This window comes from Monodelphis domestica, chromosome 1 (genome assembly GCF_027887165.1).
Source record: "Monodelphis domestica isolate mMonDom1 chromosome 1, mMonDom1.pri, whole genome shotgun sequence".
NCBI classification, from domain to species: domain Eukaryota; kingdom Metazoa; phylum Chordata; class Mammalia; order Didelphimorphia; family Didelphidae; genus Monodelphis; species Monodelphis domestica.
This window is the reverse complement of record NC_077227.1, coordinates 336049271-336066013: the sequence shown is the minus strand read 5'-3', so window position 1 is coordinate 336066013 and position 16743 is coordinate 336049271. Positions and strand designations below refer to the sequence as shown.

At 45.6% G+C, this 16743-nt stretch overlaps 2 protein-coding genes across 8 annotated transcripts in view; both read right to left on the bottom strand.

Moving 5' to 3' along the window:
• Window positions 1–6098, bottom strand: part of KDM3B (lysine demethylase 3B) — a 68725-nt gene extending 62627 nt beyond the window's left edge. The window contains exon 1 of one of the 2 annotated variants that reach the window (XM_056811354.1): window positions 5973–6098. Coding sequence is in view for 1 of the 2 variants with exons in the window: in XM_001376127.5 (XP_001376164.2) it covers window positions 325–537 (213 nt within the window). In the remaining variant the exon portion in view is untranslated. Of the gene's footprint in view, window positions 1–324; window positions 654–5972 lie in introns of those variants that run through there. The other variant, XM_001376127.5, reaches the window with a different exon arrangement.
• FAM53C (family with sequence similarity 53 member C) lies at window positions 4154–14032 on the bottom strand. Of its 6 annotated transcripts, none has more exons than XM_016425090.2 (6): window positions 13504–13640; window positions 10925–11068; window positions 10251–10510; window positions 9746–9803; window positions 8153–8937; window positions 4154–7462 (listed from the first exon to the last, which is right to left on the bottom strand). In XM_016425090.2, the coding sequence occupies exons 3-6, from the start codon at window positions 10326–10328 to the stop codon at window positions 7205–7207; spliced, it is 1179 nt and encodes a 392-aa protein (XP_016280576.1). In that variant the 5' UTR covers window positions 10329–10510; window positions 10925–11068; window positions 13504–13640; the 3' UTR covers window positions 4154–7204. The 6 variants fall into 6 exon arrangements, with proteins under 6 accessions (XP_016280576.1, XP_016280584.1, XP_007473740.1 ...); XM_016425098.2 differs by having other exon boundaries at window positions 10251–10483; XM_007473678.3 differs by lacking the exon at window positions 10925–11068 and having other exon boundaries at window positions 13504–14032.
• Window positions 14033–16743: the final 2711 nt, after the last annotated feature.

Sequence of the window (16743 nt, the reverse complement as noted above, 5' to 3'; positions counted from 1 at the left end):
CCGGGGTTGGGGGGAAGGATTCTGGGGGACTGTTAGGAAGGCGTGTTTGGGGAGAGGGGGGCGTCGGGAAAGGGGTCGCCCAGGAGGCGGGGCCTGATAGCTGGAAAGCAGCAGCTCCCAGTCCCCTGCATGTCTCCCGGGAGGAAAAGGGGGGGCACTCCAGGGGTCTCGTCCCTTCCTGCAGCTCCGGGGCCCCGGGCCCCAGCCCGCCCCTTCACGGAGGTCCCTATCGTTGAAAGGAGAGGAGGAGCCGCCCCCTTGCTCTCCTGGTCGCCGCAGGCCCCACAGCCCCGGCCTTGCGTGCCCAGCGTGCCCGCCACTCACCGCCAGATCCTGGGGCACCGCCCCGCTCATGGCCCGCACTGTCCCGGCCCTCCAGGCCCGAGTGCGCAGCGCAGGCCCCGGATCCCCGCTCGCTGCTGCTGCTGCGGCTGCTGCTGCCGCCGCCACCGCCGGTGCCTGGGCCGAGGCCGCCGCTGCATCCGCAAACAGAAGCAGCAGCCGCTTCCCCACCGGGGAGGCCGCCGCGTCCGCCATGACCAGGGCCGGCCGGACCAGCCGCTCCCACCGCCTCCCCAAGCCCAGAAGCTGCCGCCGCCGAGCGCCCGATCCGCCCGCGAGGCCTCCGCACCCCCTACCCCCCTCCCCCCCACCCCCAAGCCACCACCAACCACCGCCGCCGCGCAGCGCCCCCCGCGGCCGGGAGCGGAGCCGCAACTCCGGGCTCCTCACAGCGCCCCCCGCGGTCCGGAGCGGGGCCGCAGTCCCGGGCCCCTCACAGCGCCCCACCCCAAGCTTCCCTGCAGCGCCCCCTACGGTCGGGAGGGGAACTGCACGCTAGGTGGGGGTGGGGGTGTCCTTTTTTTCCTGCCCCTACTCTGGCTGGGGGGGGTTCCTCTGATAAATAGCGCCCTCTACAAAGCCACCCTTGAGACGAGTCATGGTTCCCCAGTCAAGGGGTTTCTCTTACCCTTGAATCTGAAGGTCATATTCCTTGGACTCAGACTAAATTATTTTTAATTTGGGATCAAAATGTCTGGTGGTGCTGTCCAATATAGACAAGGGTCAAGCCCCAAAACTCCTTGGCTTCTCACCCTGTAGACCTAAAGTGCAATCCTTTTTTATCCATTGGCCCATGAGGTAGTTTCTTTCTTCCCATTGGTTCATGAGATGCAATCTCCCTTTTCTCATTGGCTCCCAAAGCACATGGTATCCATTCGTTCTTTCTCATTGGTCTGTGGCCCATATGGCTAAATTCGTTTTTCCCATTGGCCAACTGAACCAAGAACCTGATTGTTTCCCTTTCCCCTCGGCCCAGGGACAATCTAGCATCCTTCTTCAGCATCTTGTTCATTTTGTCTTAATCCCTAGCACTTTCTCTCCTTCCCTTGCTTACAAACTTTATTCTTTAATCTTAAAATACTCGAAGTTCCCTATAAGCTTCGGAATAAGCCAGTGGTCCAGTTAAGCATCTCTTTTTGTTGTATTATATTGGGCTTCTTCTGAATCCCTCTTCAAACCAATGTGGTAGATACCCTGATGGTGTTCAAGATTCTTGGCTTCCTTTGTGGGCAAGGCCAGCTTAGTAATAGAGCACAGCAAGTTGATCCCATTTCAGTTTTTTTTTTTAAATCTATGCTTTTTAAAAAATTAATGCTAGAGTGAAGAGGGGGAATGGAAATGCTGTAAAAGTAATCTGCAAACTGAGCAGAATTCTGCATGCCCATTTCAAGCATGCAACTTACTGCTATGCAACTCTAGTAACAGAACACAGTGGCCTCTATTTCAGAATTCCTAAGGAAACAAATGACCACACAGATGAAGATGAAAAACACATGAATATAAAACAAGGGAGAGTTTTAACCCAAAGAAAAAAACACTTGATAGATAAAAGTATCAACATAAGCTTTCTTAGGGAGGGATGGCCATCTCATGTGTTCTAGCAAGTCTTGCAAGGACATTCTAGGACTGCCAAGCTAGACTGATTATTGGTTTCTTTAAATAACTTATTTGCAACCATGTGTCCTAGTTGTATTGCTGGGAACTAATTACTTTCCTTGTTATGGATACTAGGTGGTTTTTTTTTAACCCTTCTCTTGTCCTAATTGATACCAAGTATCAGTTCCAAAGCAGAACAACAGTAAGGGGTAGGCAACTGGGGCTAAGTGACTTACACATTGTCAAGCCAAGGGAGTTTCTCAGGTCACATTTGAATCCAGGTCCTCCTAACTCTAGGCCTGGCCCACCCTTTATCCAATTAGCTTTCTAGCTATCCCATACTAGGTTTTAGAAAACTGAACTTAACTCTGAAACATGCACAAAATCAATTGGCTTCTTTTTCTGACACTGGCCTCTATATCTCTTCTTTAAACTGACTCCAAACATCCAAGTATATTTTTTCTCTAGGCTAACATGTCTTTCTGACAACACCAGGGCTGAGAATTCCCCCAGGCCCTGACCTAGAGGTTGCAGGTGTTTTCCTTTAGCTGATCAGAACACAATCAATATCTAGGGCCTATTGACTTTTTGGCCAACATTAATAATGGTGGAGCCATTTTCCATGTAGTGTTTTAATTACTAGAGGGAGAGAATTACCCGGTGGGGGCATTGGTGGAGGAAAGAGGGAGCAATCCTTAGACACTATAACCAGAAATACTGCTAAAATCAAAAAAATTATCCTAATTTAGTAGTGTAAAGGAGAAACATGAAAAATAATCATGTCCTCAAATTTTCACCAAAACAAGAGGAGCACTCATTAGTAAATTACTTAGGTATTATTAGAATGTCTAAAAATATAACATTTTCTTTACTTTTCTGGTCAAGAATCCCATCCCAATTCTTCAATTTGAAATGCTCCTTTGTTGAAGAAAATTCAGTACTCATTTCCTATTCTTAAAAGGCTTGTTACCATCCACCCCTTTTCATGAGCACTTTTCACAAAATAAGTGGACTAATAGATGTTTTAAAAAAAATTTCAAGCAGAGGCTACTCTTGCACAATTCAACCCAGCTTTTATTTCTTGGCTGTTGTCCTGCAGTGGCAAACCAGGCAGTCAGTTACATGCCATATTCTGCTTCCACTGTTATTTATTCCCTACAACTCCATTTATTTCTCTGATTAGATTTTCATCAGTTTCAAAGGGTATTGTTTGAAGTGGTCTAAGAAGTCCTGTCCATCCTTAGAAGTATCCAATAATTAACTTCCCCTACTCTTGAGAAGTACCACCAATTCAGAATTGGAATCCTGGGGTAGAAGCTAAGCAAAAATATTGGGGCTTGAAAAGTCAGGATCAGAGCCAGAAACTAAAGGCTAGTCCTGAACATCACTGAGTTTTCTTGCAACAAATTAACACTTCCAAGTTGAGGAATTAGGGAGTTAAATACCCTTTAACATGGCAGAGAGAAAAGTCTCCATTTCATATAGGAAAAACGGAGTAAATTTCAAAACCAATGCAAACCAATGCCCCCAGGATGGCAAAAACTATACTTTTAGTGTTTTAAATTTTGATAATGTCTCCTCTTCCCTGAGATTTCACTCTAATCAACTAACAGTATTAAAAAAAAAAGAGAGAAAGAGGTGTTATAGGTAGTAGTACTTGTTCCTGGATAGAGTGCTACCCCCCCCACCCAATCCTTACATAATAAGGAAACATTTATCTCCACCTGCTGGGAGCCAGGCAACAGGAAAGATAAGGAAAAGGGGCAAGAAAACCAGATATACCAAGATCAACAAAAGAAAAAACCTTTTTAAAAAGCCTGGGGATGGGGGTGGCTGCTAGGTGACTCAGTGGATTGAGAGCCAGGCCCAGACATGGGAGGTCCTGGGTTGAAATCAGGCCTCAGACACTTTTCCTAGCTGTGTGACTCTGAGCAAGTCACTTAATTCCCATAGCCTAGCCCTTACCACTTTTATGCTTTCAGTGTTGATTCAGATGGAAGAAAAAAAAAAGATTGGGGCAGAAAGATACACAAACAACCTAGCACTGGCACAGTCTTTGGCTACTGCTGCTATTAGCTAAAGTTACAGAAGGGTGTGAGCACAGAAAAAGATCCTTACTGTTTACAGGTAAAATACAACATCCTTTCTTCTCTCCTACTGAGGAAAAGAGGAGGGAGAAATTGGGAAGGGACAAAGACACTGCAGCCCACAAGGGTTGCTTGGGAAAAACTTATTCTAATAAAACTTTATTTTTTCAAACACAGCCACAGAGGCAGGACCTCATGTTTAATACACACAGACTTTTTTCTTTTAATATAAAACAAAGTTACCAAAATTTTCTTTTGTTGTGTGGGTTTTAATCCCATTAGCACAGGGACTTTGGCAGCAGGTGGGAGTGTGTACATGGCAGCAGGGGCTGCTGCTGGGCAGTTACCAGGGGACAGGAAGGTTGAGGAGGATGAAAGCACCAGTCTTACAGCAGCTTCAATCACACACATAGAAATACTCACCCATGGGTCAGCCAAACAACCCAACACATTCACAGATGGAGACTTTCACCCAGCAACGCCCACTATAAATATGGTACAAGGGTACCCCTATGTTAGGCAAACCCAATATGTGAAAAATCTAGATTTACAATATAAGAGCAATTGAAAGGGGATTTTTTTTTTGATAAAAATTAGCTTCAGGATGCTTTAAAATGGTGAACTCCCTTTAGGGTATTTAAAATAGGGATCCAGGTTACACAAATTTTTTCAGGAATATATTCTGTAAAGCAAATCCACCACTTCTTTAAGAAGACTTGTCCTGGGGCAAGGCAGTGGTTCCAGTAGATTTCATAAAAACACTTTCAGGCTTTTCAATTTTAAATGGTATTGTACCTATGGGCTCCCCCCCCCCAATTAAATTGTTTACCCCACCCCCCCACCCCCTAGGCAATAGGAGAGTCAGGTCAAGGGTGCAAATTTTCAACCCTCCTTTTTCATACTAAGAGATATCTCCCCCTTCAGGAGGAGACATCAGATGATTAAGTAAATCATCAACAGAAGAAAAGCACTCCCTAGGTGATGAGATAGGGAAATGATGCTGAAAATAGTAGAAGCCAGGACTAGAAGAAATTTTGACCTGAAGGAGAAAAGCAGGAAGAAACAAAAGCAGGAGGGAAAAAAACAAAGAACTGAATTTCCAGCATTGTATTTTCCAGTCTTTTATCAAGCTTGCACCCCCATTTATAGCCAGGAGAAACTTAAGAAAAGGAGAAATGGTCAGGTGTAGATGAAATCAGGTATGGACAGTGAAGAGAAAGAAGGTAGAGAAACCTTAATAGTCATGCCCAGCTCAGCAAAGTCCTTTTAGCACCTACTATAGGATCCCTTGGATCCCAAGAATCAGCATCTCTCACTGGTGTTACTATTATGAGAATGTGAGAAGCAGAAGAAATGGCAGGTTCAAACCCATATGAAGCCTCCAGAGATGAGGACTTAGAAAGACCTAGCACATCTTATTAACTAAAAGAGGAAATAACCCCCGCCCCAATATCTTATAATGGGAAAGGCAAGGTTCTTAATCTTATACCCAGTCAAATGCTGGATGAACTATCTACTGAGCAACTGTGGTAGCAGGTACAGCAGCAGAGAAAGGTGATGCCCACTGTCACCAGCATAGCCCTTAAAAGCCTCACCACTACCAACAGGGCCTGATGTTCTGGCTCAGGTCACTGGATAGAATATAATACAAAACAAACAAAAAAATCCCAGCTGTTTCTCTCAGGTTTTGCTTCAAAATCTGCAGCCAATTAATTCCCTCAATGAGACCCAACCTCCCTACAATCTCCCAGGGCCAATTAGAAACAATAACATTTCCTAGCTGGAGTTTAGTGTAATCCAACATAGTCAATGCCAACTCCCTCTTGGGGTCAAGCTTAGCAACTGGGCCCAGAGGCTAGGCTTGGGTCTAAGAGTGACTTCCCTCCTGCCCACCCCACCCCTGTCCTCCCCATCTGCTTTCAAATGTTTGTGATGTGGTGAGCTCACCCAAGCCAGCTGGGACCTGCTGTCACTCCTCCTGCTGCTGTGCTCATCAGTTCTTGGTGAAGATGGAGGCCGGTGAATCTGATCTGGAACAGGAAGGGGTGCCTTCCCAAGCTTCCCTCTCCCAGACTAACGAAAGGGGTAGAGGTGGAGGGTAGGGAAAGCCAATGAGAAAAGGTATCCATAATGGACACTCTTTTCACAAAGCAGGGATAAAGGGAGAAATGAACATGCAGGGTTACCATAGCCACTGCCACTCTTCTGTGTCCCCTCCCCCACGTTTACCAGATGTGTATACAAAAGAAGGGTTGGGGAGCAGAATTCTAAGATCATTCTGACAGGGGATCAAAAGGTTGGCTTTGACCAAAATGGGGTGTATATACTTACCCCCAACAGCTGGTACTATCCAGAGTTGGGAGGCTAATAGCACGTTTTAGGACAATCCTTCAACAGGGAACATCTTTGTGAGTCCCCAACTTTAGGGCAGTAGCCCCACCAAAGAACAAGCTTCCACCCAAAATAGAAACATAGTGAACCAGAGGGACAGTTGACCATATACCAGCACATGACCAGTTAGGAAAGAACAGAATTGGAAGGAGGTTGCCCTAAACAGGGTCCTCATTTCTCCCATTTAGAGATTTCCCCCTAAATTTTCATTAAAACATGGGATCTTATAGACCACTTGATACTCCAAGGTGGGCCAGCCACATTTTCTCTAGGACTGCTTATACACAATCCCACCACCCACCCCCATCCCCAACACACACAGACAGACAGACACACACACTCACACTCTCTCTGTCTCTCTCTCTCTCACACTCAATCATCTGACATCTTGGCCAAATTCTAAGACCTGATAGGATCCCTCAAGTCAAAGAAGGTTGTGAACATCCTCATACAGACACACAACAGGATTACAAAGCCCTCCTCTAGACTTCGTCACAGCTCTCTTGATAACACAGATAGTAGCCCTTCTCAGATTTTAGCTAAAACTTTCAATAGAAGGTGAGCTCTATACCATCTGACCCCTTGCCCTCCCATAACCAAACTTGGCTCTTCTCATTGAGCTGTTCGGTCTGCACTGTGGAACTTCCTGGTGCGTGCTGGATCCCAGCTGCCCAGAACTGGAGCCCTCAACTCACCCCAGTTCCCAGGTTTAGTCTCTGGCCTGGAGGCCTCATCACTTGTTAGTAGACATGAAGTTTGCTTTCCCCCCAAGAAGCAGCATCTCAGCTCTAGTTCTCCTCAATCAGATTCAAGTCCAGGTCACCAAAGTCCTGTTGGCACAGTGTCCGCTTGGTAAAAAGGGATCGGTCCCACCTCTGGGTCCCCTCTTCTTCCTCTTCACTTTCACTCAGAACCTGGGAGTATCCGCCGAGGGGGCTGCAGGAGGCAGAGAGGGGTGCAGGGCTACAGGCCATGAACCATGGTGGGGAGATGCTGTTGCCTTCCTGGGCTGTATCTATGAGACAGAGACCTCCTGAATACGGTTTCTGTCAAACAAACAACAAAAGTTAATACAAAGGCAGTTGCCCTGTCCCTACCTCCCAAGCTAGGGTATCCCAGAGCATGAACCCAAATCATTAGTCTACTGCTCTAACTGGCAAACAGCTAAGCTATATGGGAACCACCTACTCCCAACAACTGGAATGATCAAAGCCTCTAAGTTTCAGACCTTTGAAGAAACACATTATATATATCAAGCCTGTCTATCCCAAAGTGTTTGCTCACAAACTTATTTCAGGTATCCTAGTGCTCAGTCTTGTTTCAGCTGCTCCTATGAGAAGCCCTAGGGAGAATGTTTTTTTTTTTTCACTTGAGAAAAGATATGAAGTGGAAAAGTGGTTAAAAAAAAAAACAGCCTTGGGAAAAATTAGATTTTGGTTCCCTTGCCACCAATGTTATTGGTGGAAGCTGAGAAAAGGGGATGGAGAGAGTTGGTGGAAGGAGGCAAAGGGAACTGGAAGGAAAGCATACCAGAAGATTCACTATGGGTACTTATCTTAATGGTTTAATTTGCCTTGGGGTTCATCAAAACCCTGGGACAGAAAAACTTGAGAGAAATATTGTTAGGGAGGGAGCCCCTGCCTCAGAGAGCTCTTTTGCTGCTTTTGGAGGGGCTGATGCAAGGGAGGGAGCAGAGCAGATTCCCCCAAGCTCCCTTATCCCCCTGTCAGCCCCACCTGATTCATCTTATCGAAGTCCAGTGAGGGTCGAAGACGCCTGGGGTCATCATCATGGCGCCGTTTAACCCCACCCTTTCTTGCATCCAGGTCACAAGGCTGCGAGCGGCTTCGGGGAAGACCATGGGGTCGCCAGGTCAGCTCTGGGGAGGATGAGGGGGAACTCCGGGCAGAGGGCAGGAACCGGCCTGCCTGTGGGATGAGGATGGGGGACAAGGAGAAGCGGCGCTGTGGAGGGAAGGGGGACAGGGGCTCATGATCACTCTCCCATGATCCACTGGGAGGGGATGCAGCACAGGGTCTTGGGGAATCATGATGGGTCAGGGCCAAACTGAAGAAAGGTGGGCTGCAGGATCTGTTGGCCTTGACACACTGAAGAGAGGCACTCGGGGCTTGGAGGAACCTGAGGCTGGAGACCCGCTTGGGGGAGGAACTCTGATGCGGTACCAGTGGCCCACCCACTCCTCCATTACTGCCTTGACGCTTGATAGGAGTCCACAACTTGGAAGGAACAGGCCGCCACACAGGCTGCCATCGAGACAGGTCCACAGGTACTGAGAGAGATCGACAATGCCTCTTAGATGGAGGGGCAGGAGGGACAGGAACTTTCTCTGAGCCTGGAGACTCTGGGGAAAGGCCCTGGCAGTGGGGTTTCTCCTGTGGGGAGTTTCCCCGGCTTGGAGGTTTGAAGTGCAAGCTCAGACTAGATTGGTGGTAGCTGAGACTAAGGCTGTCCTTGAGCCCGGCACAGGGGCAGGGAGGCAGGCCCCTCCAGGAAGCACCTTCTGAAAGACATTAAGAAAAGCCAAATTTTAAATCATTCTTCCTATTCTGCCAAACCAAGGAATCCCACATGACTTGCCAAAACAAATCCCTAAGAAATTCAACACTCAATATGAACGTTTCTAATTTCTCCTTTAACTTCATCTCTTCTTCTAGCAGTTGTTTTCTGTATAAAGCATACTTTCTTTATGCCATTTCTCTAGCTGTTCCAAGGACTCTGGCTACAGAGCTTGGACAAAGTTGAATTAAAACCTTCCCCCATAGCACTTCTTTTAGGGAAGTATCTGCTTCATATACGAAGTCAGACTAATCACCTTTAACATGATGCCAACCCATGATAGATTCTTTTTTCTCATAGAGAATCAATCTTTATAGGGTCACTGTCAGCAGGAACAGGATTCCATTCAAGACAAGTACTGAGCAAATACGAGGCACACTTGTAATACCAGGGATACAAACAGTCCCAGACCTCAAGGAGCATAAAATCTCTGAGAATGCCCTCCAGGTAATATTTTGTTCCTCTGGCCATATATCCAGAAAAAAGAACAACAAAATTGGGAGAATTCTAAACCTAGACAAACCAGCTCTGCAGAATGGGGCAAAATTCCTCACATCATTCTAAGTACTCCACTAGCAAAACAAATTCAGTTGAAATCCCTAAACCAAAAGTTGAACTGCCCTGGGGTCCCTTTACTGTTTAGGCAGACTCAGAAAGGAGCCTATACTATAGCCCTTTAAGGCACTCATTATTCAAATGCAGAAAACCACACAAACATGGTTCACAACATCACAAATTAATCTTGATCTTACCTGAAACAAGCTGGAAAGAGTCCCCACAGGTAGAGACATCAGAATGATCCGGCAAAGGCTTTAATTAAGAAAGTGGAACAAGAAGTCAAGACACACCAAGAAGTCTCTAGCTAAGACCCCACTCAGTTTAAACTACAGGTCTCAAAAACATTTCATGTGCTACAGAAGAGCCTGATTATTGAACCAGACCCACTCTTCCCCTACAAAGTAATTTCTTCATTTCCTCAACTCAGTCAAAACAAGCAAGAGACTTCCCCACAACCTAACTTAGCCAACATTCTCACCCTCAAGTACATGGTTATAGCATTTTCTTCCTCCTCAACTCTTTTCTTCCTAAGCCAGTTTCCATCTACATAACCTTCTACAGGCTCTTTCAACCCAGGGCCTGGAAGCATGCAGTATGAAGTAATTAAATAAGACACAAAAATAGTAAAACCTAGTCCTATGAAACTCAAGGGAAGTGTGGGGGGAAAAGGGGAATGTGAAGGGAAACTTTTTTTTTTACCAGACTGATCCTGAAACATGTGCATTTCAATTCCTCCAAACTCTGCTTCTGTAGTTGCTCAGTAATCAAAGTTATCATGATTCTCCCCAAGAGGCAGAACTTGAGTCGGAGAAGTTGAACGTCTCCTTTGTCTTCGTTTGTGACCTTTAACCACCTTACTTCTGGGTCATTTGCCACTCCATCACCATTCTAGCATCGCTGGGACTTCCCACTTGACTCATGCCTGCTGAAATCTGCAAGGTATACAAGGACCAAACTCCCTACCACCAATATTAAAAGATGTGTATTTTGGCCTATTATATTCCCATCTGAATTAGCCTTTTGATATTATCTGACTACATTGTGTCCTAAACATAGCCAAGAATCATTTTAACACAGCTGTCAACTCTATAAAGAATTGAGCACCCCCATGGTCATTCCCATCCTGGTCAGCTAATACAATCTTCAACTTTCAATTCAATAAATTATTTATTCCCATCCTGGTCAGTCATTTGCTAATACAATCTTCAACTTTCAATTCAATAAATTATGTATCACCCTAGAGGTGGCTGGGGGAAATACAAAGTTTAGACAAGACAATTTCCTACCCTCAAGGAACTTCCAGTCTTATAAGAAAGATGTGAAATATACACATTTAATGAATGATACAAAATAATATTCAAGTGATATGAGACCTGAAGGGTGTTGCCAGATGTTCAGGGTACAGTGTAGTTAAACCTGTGCCCAAAATTCAAGTTTGTTCAGTCAGACAAGAAGTTTGAAGGTTTTCTTTCAAGGACAATGAAACCGATGGCCAACAAGTGTTTTTCCTAATGTGCCTAAATTGAAGAGAAGTAGGATATAATTTGTTATTTTTGAAGAACTGAATTTTGTGCCGTATTCAACCTGAGCAAAGAAATTACTATTTTTTTTAACAGAATTGATCATGTTTGCCAAATGCCTCCTAAAAGTTTTTGAATGGGAAAAAAAATACCCAAACTGGCAAACAGAACAATTCTAATCATCTTTATATTCTACAGATCTATGTGACCTCATTCTGCCAAATTTCAGGGTTGCTCTGGCTGAAAGGCTATACTATATATACACCAATAGTGAAGTGCCTTCCTGATAAAGAGTTCTAAGAAACATTACTACATGAATTTAATAGCAGCATTCAAATCCACAACAGCTGTGACACCTTTGCTGGACTTGAAGGGTATATATATTAAAAGTGGTTTTTCAATGGCTCCTGTTTATTCATATTTAGGAATGACCTAGAGTGCAATATAATCCTCTAAAATAATACTTAAGGGGTACCTAGGTGCTAATACTAATTCCAATCTGACTTGCTGTTTTATGAATCTTGGGCAAAGGGCATCAGTCTCTTTATGGGCCTCAGTTTCTTCATAATGAAAATGAGGGAGAAATAATAGCGACTGATAGTTAAGATAATATTTACAAAAGCAATTTGAGCTTTTTGGAACAACACATTACAGAAATCCAAGGAATTATTTCAGAGGAGTCCAGCAGGGTATCATCTCTCACTCTTCCTGTTCAATGCACCATAAAGCCTAGGGATGCTGGGAGTGATGACATCATTAGGATGCAGAAGGCAATCTGTTCTACCTTTCTGGCTGGACACCATTCACTCATTCATTCATTTATGTCTGTGTACTCAGAGAGGTCTAAAAGGGCAATATTTGTATATGAAGGACTCTGCTTTGTATGTGACCTTGAGGGCAAATTATTAAGTTATTCTATGACTTTTTCTTTCTGTAAAATGGGGAGAATACTCCCTAATCCCATCCCTCTGTCATGGAAAGACAATGAGTATTACTGGGAAAGTTCTCTATGATCTTGGTGGTGGTGGTGGTGGTGGTGGTGGTGGGGAAGTACCTCAGAAATTTTATAAGCTAAGATTTCTTCTCAGCTGCTCCCCCTATGTATGCCCTTGTTATAGAAATTAAAGCTTAAACTATATCACACTTCATGCTTTTGATTTCTTAAAGCTATCCTTTTAAAGCAACGTTAATGGAAAAGAGTACCTGGTTACATTCAGATACTAGGGACTGATATCCTTAAGTTGTAAGACAAACTCATTTCTTCACACTTCTTAAGATTTGGGTCAAAGAGTAAGTTCTTACTTCTCTCAAATCAAATGAAAAGAATGATTTCATATTTTATGCATTTTAATTGGTGGGATATGGTCATACTCAACAGCAAGTGGAACAATGCAACTACTACCCCATTAACTGATATTCTGGGCCCTAGGTTTCTTAAAACAATATGTGGGTGGGAGATAGACAGAAACAATTGAACCTAGACACAAAAGAAGGTAATCGGGCTTCAAGAGGGCCTGCCTTTCTAAGCTAGGCAGACAAACCAAAAGCATTAAAAGACTTGCTTACTTGGCTCCTTCATTCCCCTTCTTATCTAACTGTGGAATAAAGAAACCCCTGAAACCACACTAAACAAGTTAAAACTTCTCAGTAAACTAGCAAAGGAGCACAGCCCTTCTGGGAGAAGACAGCTGGCTTGGTCTCTCAGGGACCCAACAGGCCCAAACCCTCACCTAACCCCCCCAACTTTCTTGTCCTCTCCCGAAATGGGGTATGGATAGTCCCCTGCTTATCAAAGACCTAAGGGACCACTGGTTAATACTTGGGTCTAAGAAATACTGTGCCAGCTAAGGAGCAGAAGTCTCCCTCGGGGTAGATCTACTCAAGTTCAATGGGGCAGACTGGCGGGAGATTTCCTGGGGACCCTAAACCTACCCCCCACCTCAGGCTTGAAAATAAGAGTGAATAAAAACAACAGCGGAGGTGGCTACGATAGTCTTTCGTTCTCCATGGCCCTAGTGAAGCCAGGGATGGTTAAGAAGAGTGCTACCCACCCTTCCTCCACCCACAATAAGACTATAATACCCCCCCACCACGGGTTGCCACTGCCTTTACCCACGGGCGGGGCATGGGATGACCTATGACCTCGTGGGGTGGGGGCGGATGACGTCAGAGGAGCCGCTACCCGACCCCCAACGCCTGCCTTCTAGGCTGGGGCCCGGGCCGCGGAGAAGTTGGGGTGGTGGTGTCTGGAGACAGCGTTCTGGCGGCCCCCTCCCCCACCAGCTCCGGGCTCCCCGCAATGGGGCGGCCTACGAAGCCAGGCCGCGGGGAGGGGCTTGCTGGGATGGGAAGGAGAGAGGGAGGGGCAGTAGAGGTCTCCGCCCCAGGGCCCAGCGCCACCTGCCCCCAGGGCCCGCCCGCCCGCTACCTACCGTAGCTCGGTCCCCTTCCCAGGGCTGCAGCCGGAGCAGCTCTGAACTCGCCACTCGCCCCACGGCGCCCTTAAATAACGCCGGAGTGAACCAATCATCCCCCTGTCAGAGAGGGGGGGTAACTTGCCCACTCCCAGGACCCACCACGAAGCCCCGTGAGAGGGCCAGGGTCCCCGAGGTTCTCTCTCTCCCCAAGAAACTGTAGGTAGGCAATAGCGTCCGTGATGGAAAAGGTGCTTCGTTTGATCTTCGGGACGGAACTCGTCTTAAAGGGGTGGCAGTGGTGGGTGTCTCGTTTCCCGCCGAGTTCCCCCGTCGAATTGTGGAAAGTAGAAAAGCCCAGCTCTAGGCTAAACTAACATCGGGCCAGTAGGGGGAACAGACAGAGGTAAACAAACTCAGTCCAGCTCTCAGCTGCTTTTCCTCTGGCCAACCGGTGCTTTCTTCTCTGACCCCGGCCCCTAGTAGCATAAACCTCGTACCCCTGTGTTTGTTTTCCTCTACCCCTATAGCGTCGCTGCTCTGAAAGAAACCCCTCTTCCCTGCCGCAGAGGACTCGTCTGCGATCCAGGGGCAGATGGGAGATGTAGTCCAATCCCGGCCAGACTTGGGGCCTGCTTGAAAGGACTCCGGAGCCCTGGGCAGTAGGAGAGAAGCTTGGGGTTGGGATGGGAACGGGGGTGTAAATTCCCTTTCCGTATACCAGGACCTTATACCCATTCTAGCCCGTTCTCTCATCTCCTGACGTCGTACACTCAGTGAGCCTGGGCCTCCCTCTTCCTCCCCCCTTTCCAGTCACAGCAGGATGAGGTAATTGGGTTGTGATTATGACATCATAATAAGCTCAGCTCTTCCTTTCCAACAGCCGTCCCCCGTCCCCTGTCCCCCGTCCCCCGTCCCCTTTTCCAACACATTCGAAATGAGCGCCCTTAGGACTCCAGTCTCTATTAAGCCCTTTTAAATTGTGTAGGAGAGGTCAGGGAAGGGAAGATCTTCTTTGTCCATATATCAGCAATAGTCAGGGAGAGGGAAGAGGTAATTCTTTCACCAAAGATACAAGATTTCAGGTTCTGAAATAACAGATCAACTAAGAAAGGGTTAGATGAAAGGAGTTAAAATAGAGGAAAAGAATAAGAAATGGGATTTGAGACTGCCAAGGCAAATAAGAAATACATCCACAACCATATCAGGGAGGTAAAGCAAGGGAGGGGAGTAATTTTAAAAATACCCAAGTCTGAGCTGAACGAAAATAAGTTTTTCCATTGCTGGATAGTAAGTCAGTAAAAGAGAATTGGGCGGTGGGAGGTGAGAATAAGGACCATAAGCTAAGTAGGGAGCATTTTCTTCATTCAGAGGCAATGGTGGTCTTGACACAGAGAGCTGAGTAGCATTTCCGGGCTTTAGGAGCCAACTTCCTAAAGCCCTTATAGTCTCTGCACGCTCAGCACCCCCTAACATTGGAAGTGGTAGGTAACTTTGATCCCACAAGTAGTACAGTCAGTGACAGGAAGCTTTCAGCTGGAGCCAAGGAAGTGAGGTGGTAAGATCAAACAAGTCAAACTGAAAAGAGAAAGGGGAGAGGGGAGGGAAACTGGGGCCATTTTCAAGAGGAAGGTAGACAACAGCTACAGTTGCTCCTGTTTTTCTCAAGAGGTAGCCAAGTTTGGAAAGAAGTAGAGTACTCATTAGGGTCTTTATTATGCTTCCCTTCCCCACTCCTGGGGGAAAAAAAAAAGATAACCACAAATGTTTTATAACAGAAAGCAAATCACAATAGAGATCAGATTGTGAAGTATTAAATAGACAATTCTTCCTAAAGAAGGCTTGTAGATAATGTAACTTTATGAAGCAGAGGCCAAAATTAGGGCTTTAATTGAGACTCCCCCTCTCTCCCACCTGCCTTGCTTAATTTTTATAGTTAAACCTTCCTGTGAATACACCATTAGCTTATTTTCCTAAAAAAGAAAACTCTAGTTCCTAGTTTACCATCTTGATCCCACCCTAGGTTCTCATCCTAATATTTATAGACCCACTTTGAACCTAGTCTTAATTTCAGCTATATTCATTATGAAATATACCCACATCCTGAAAGAGAACTCATTTGATACTATTCCCACAGGCCTTTATTAGAGGAACCTACCTGAGTTCTCATTTGGTGTTGATCTAGATTCCACAGGGGACTCAGAACACTGAGCTAAGTCTTTCAAGAAGCCATCCAAAGAGTCTGAATCCATGGTCCTTGAAAGATTCTCCATTCCTTGCCTAGCAAAGGAGTACTTTATCAGAAGAGGTAGAAGCAGAATATACCAAGAGCAACTCAGATACATTTTCTACATAGGCTAGCTGTTGTCAAAACCGGAAGTGGGGGGAAAAAAAGAGTGACTTTGGTTCTGGTCCTTTCTCTCACCTTATATCCTAGGCCCCTGCCAAGGGAAGAGAAGATTTAGAATTCAAATCCTACAACTCATTGTAGTCAGGTACAAGAAAAACATACATCATTCTCCCTGTACAACAAGGCTGACTGGGGGGGTCCCAAGCATGTAGGGCTCGTCGCCATTGCCTAATCTGGGCATCCCAGGAACGACGGCTGTACCTTCGGTTCTTGTTAGGTGTTTGAGGGTGAAGTCCTGGCTGCCGTTCTGCCCTAGAGATAAAATAAAGAACTTAAAACAGCTGGATGAGGCTCAGCTTCCTGTATCATTGATATGGTTGAGACCTAGCAAAAAAAATAATTCTTTAGGATTGTTGGAACGTCATTAATAATTGTTTGCAGGACTGACTTTAGAACAGTATTCACAGTCTCACAAATTGAAAGCTGAAAGAGACCATTTAGACCAAATCCCTCATTTTCCCATTGGTGTACCCGAGACTGAGCTCTGGGCCTTTGTAGTGGCTATATCCCATATCTCATACCTAGAATATACTCCCACCTCATCACTGCTTCTTAGAATCCTTAATTTCCTTCAAAGCAAAGCTCAAAGATCACCTTTAAATGAGGTTTTCATCCCCTCAGTTTCCCCCACCAAAAAACCATTACTTTGTATATTTGTGTGCATATGTCTTCAGAACATAAGGCTCTTGAGGGAAGAAGGTACTGTTTTATTTGTCTAATACATAGCAGGCACTAAACATTTGCTGATTAGTTAACTGATTTATGAACAAGATCACACAGTAAACAGCCAGAATTTGAACCCAGGTGCTCTGATTCAAAATCTATCATTCTTTCCATATACCATCTTG

What these genes read in the sequence shown, in the direction of transcription:
- FAM53C (XM_007473678.3), bottom strand. Translation starts at nt 10,328, where the DNA reads ATGATAACTTTGATTACTGAGCAACTACAGAAGCAGAGTTTGGAGGAA. An exon ending in CATGTTTCAGGATCAGTCTG is followed by an intron (nt 9,804 to 10,250) that starts GTAAAAAAAAAA and finishes TCTTAATTAAAG; the next exon opens with CCTTTGCCGGATCATTCTGA. An exon ending in CTCTTTCCAGCTTGTTTCAG is followed by an intron (nt 8,938 to 9,745) that starts GTAAGATCAAGA and finishes AATGTCTTTCAG; the next exon opens with AAGGTGCTTCCTGGAGGGGC.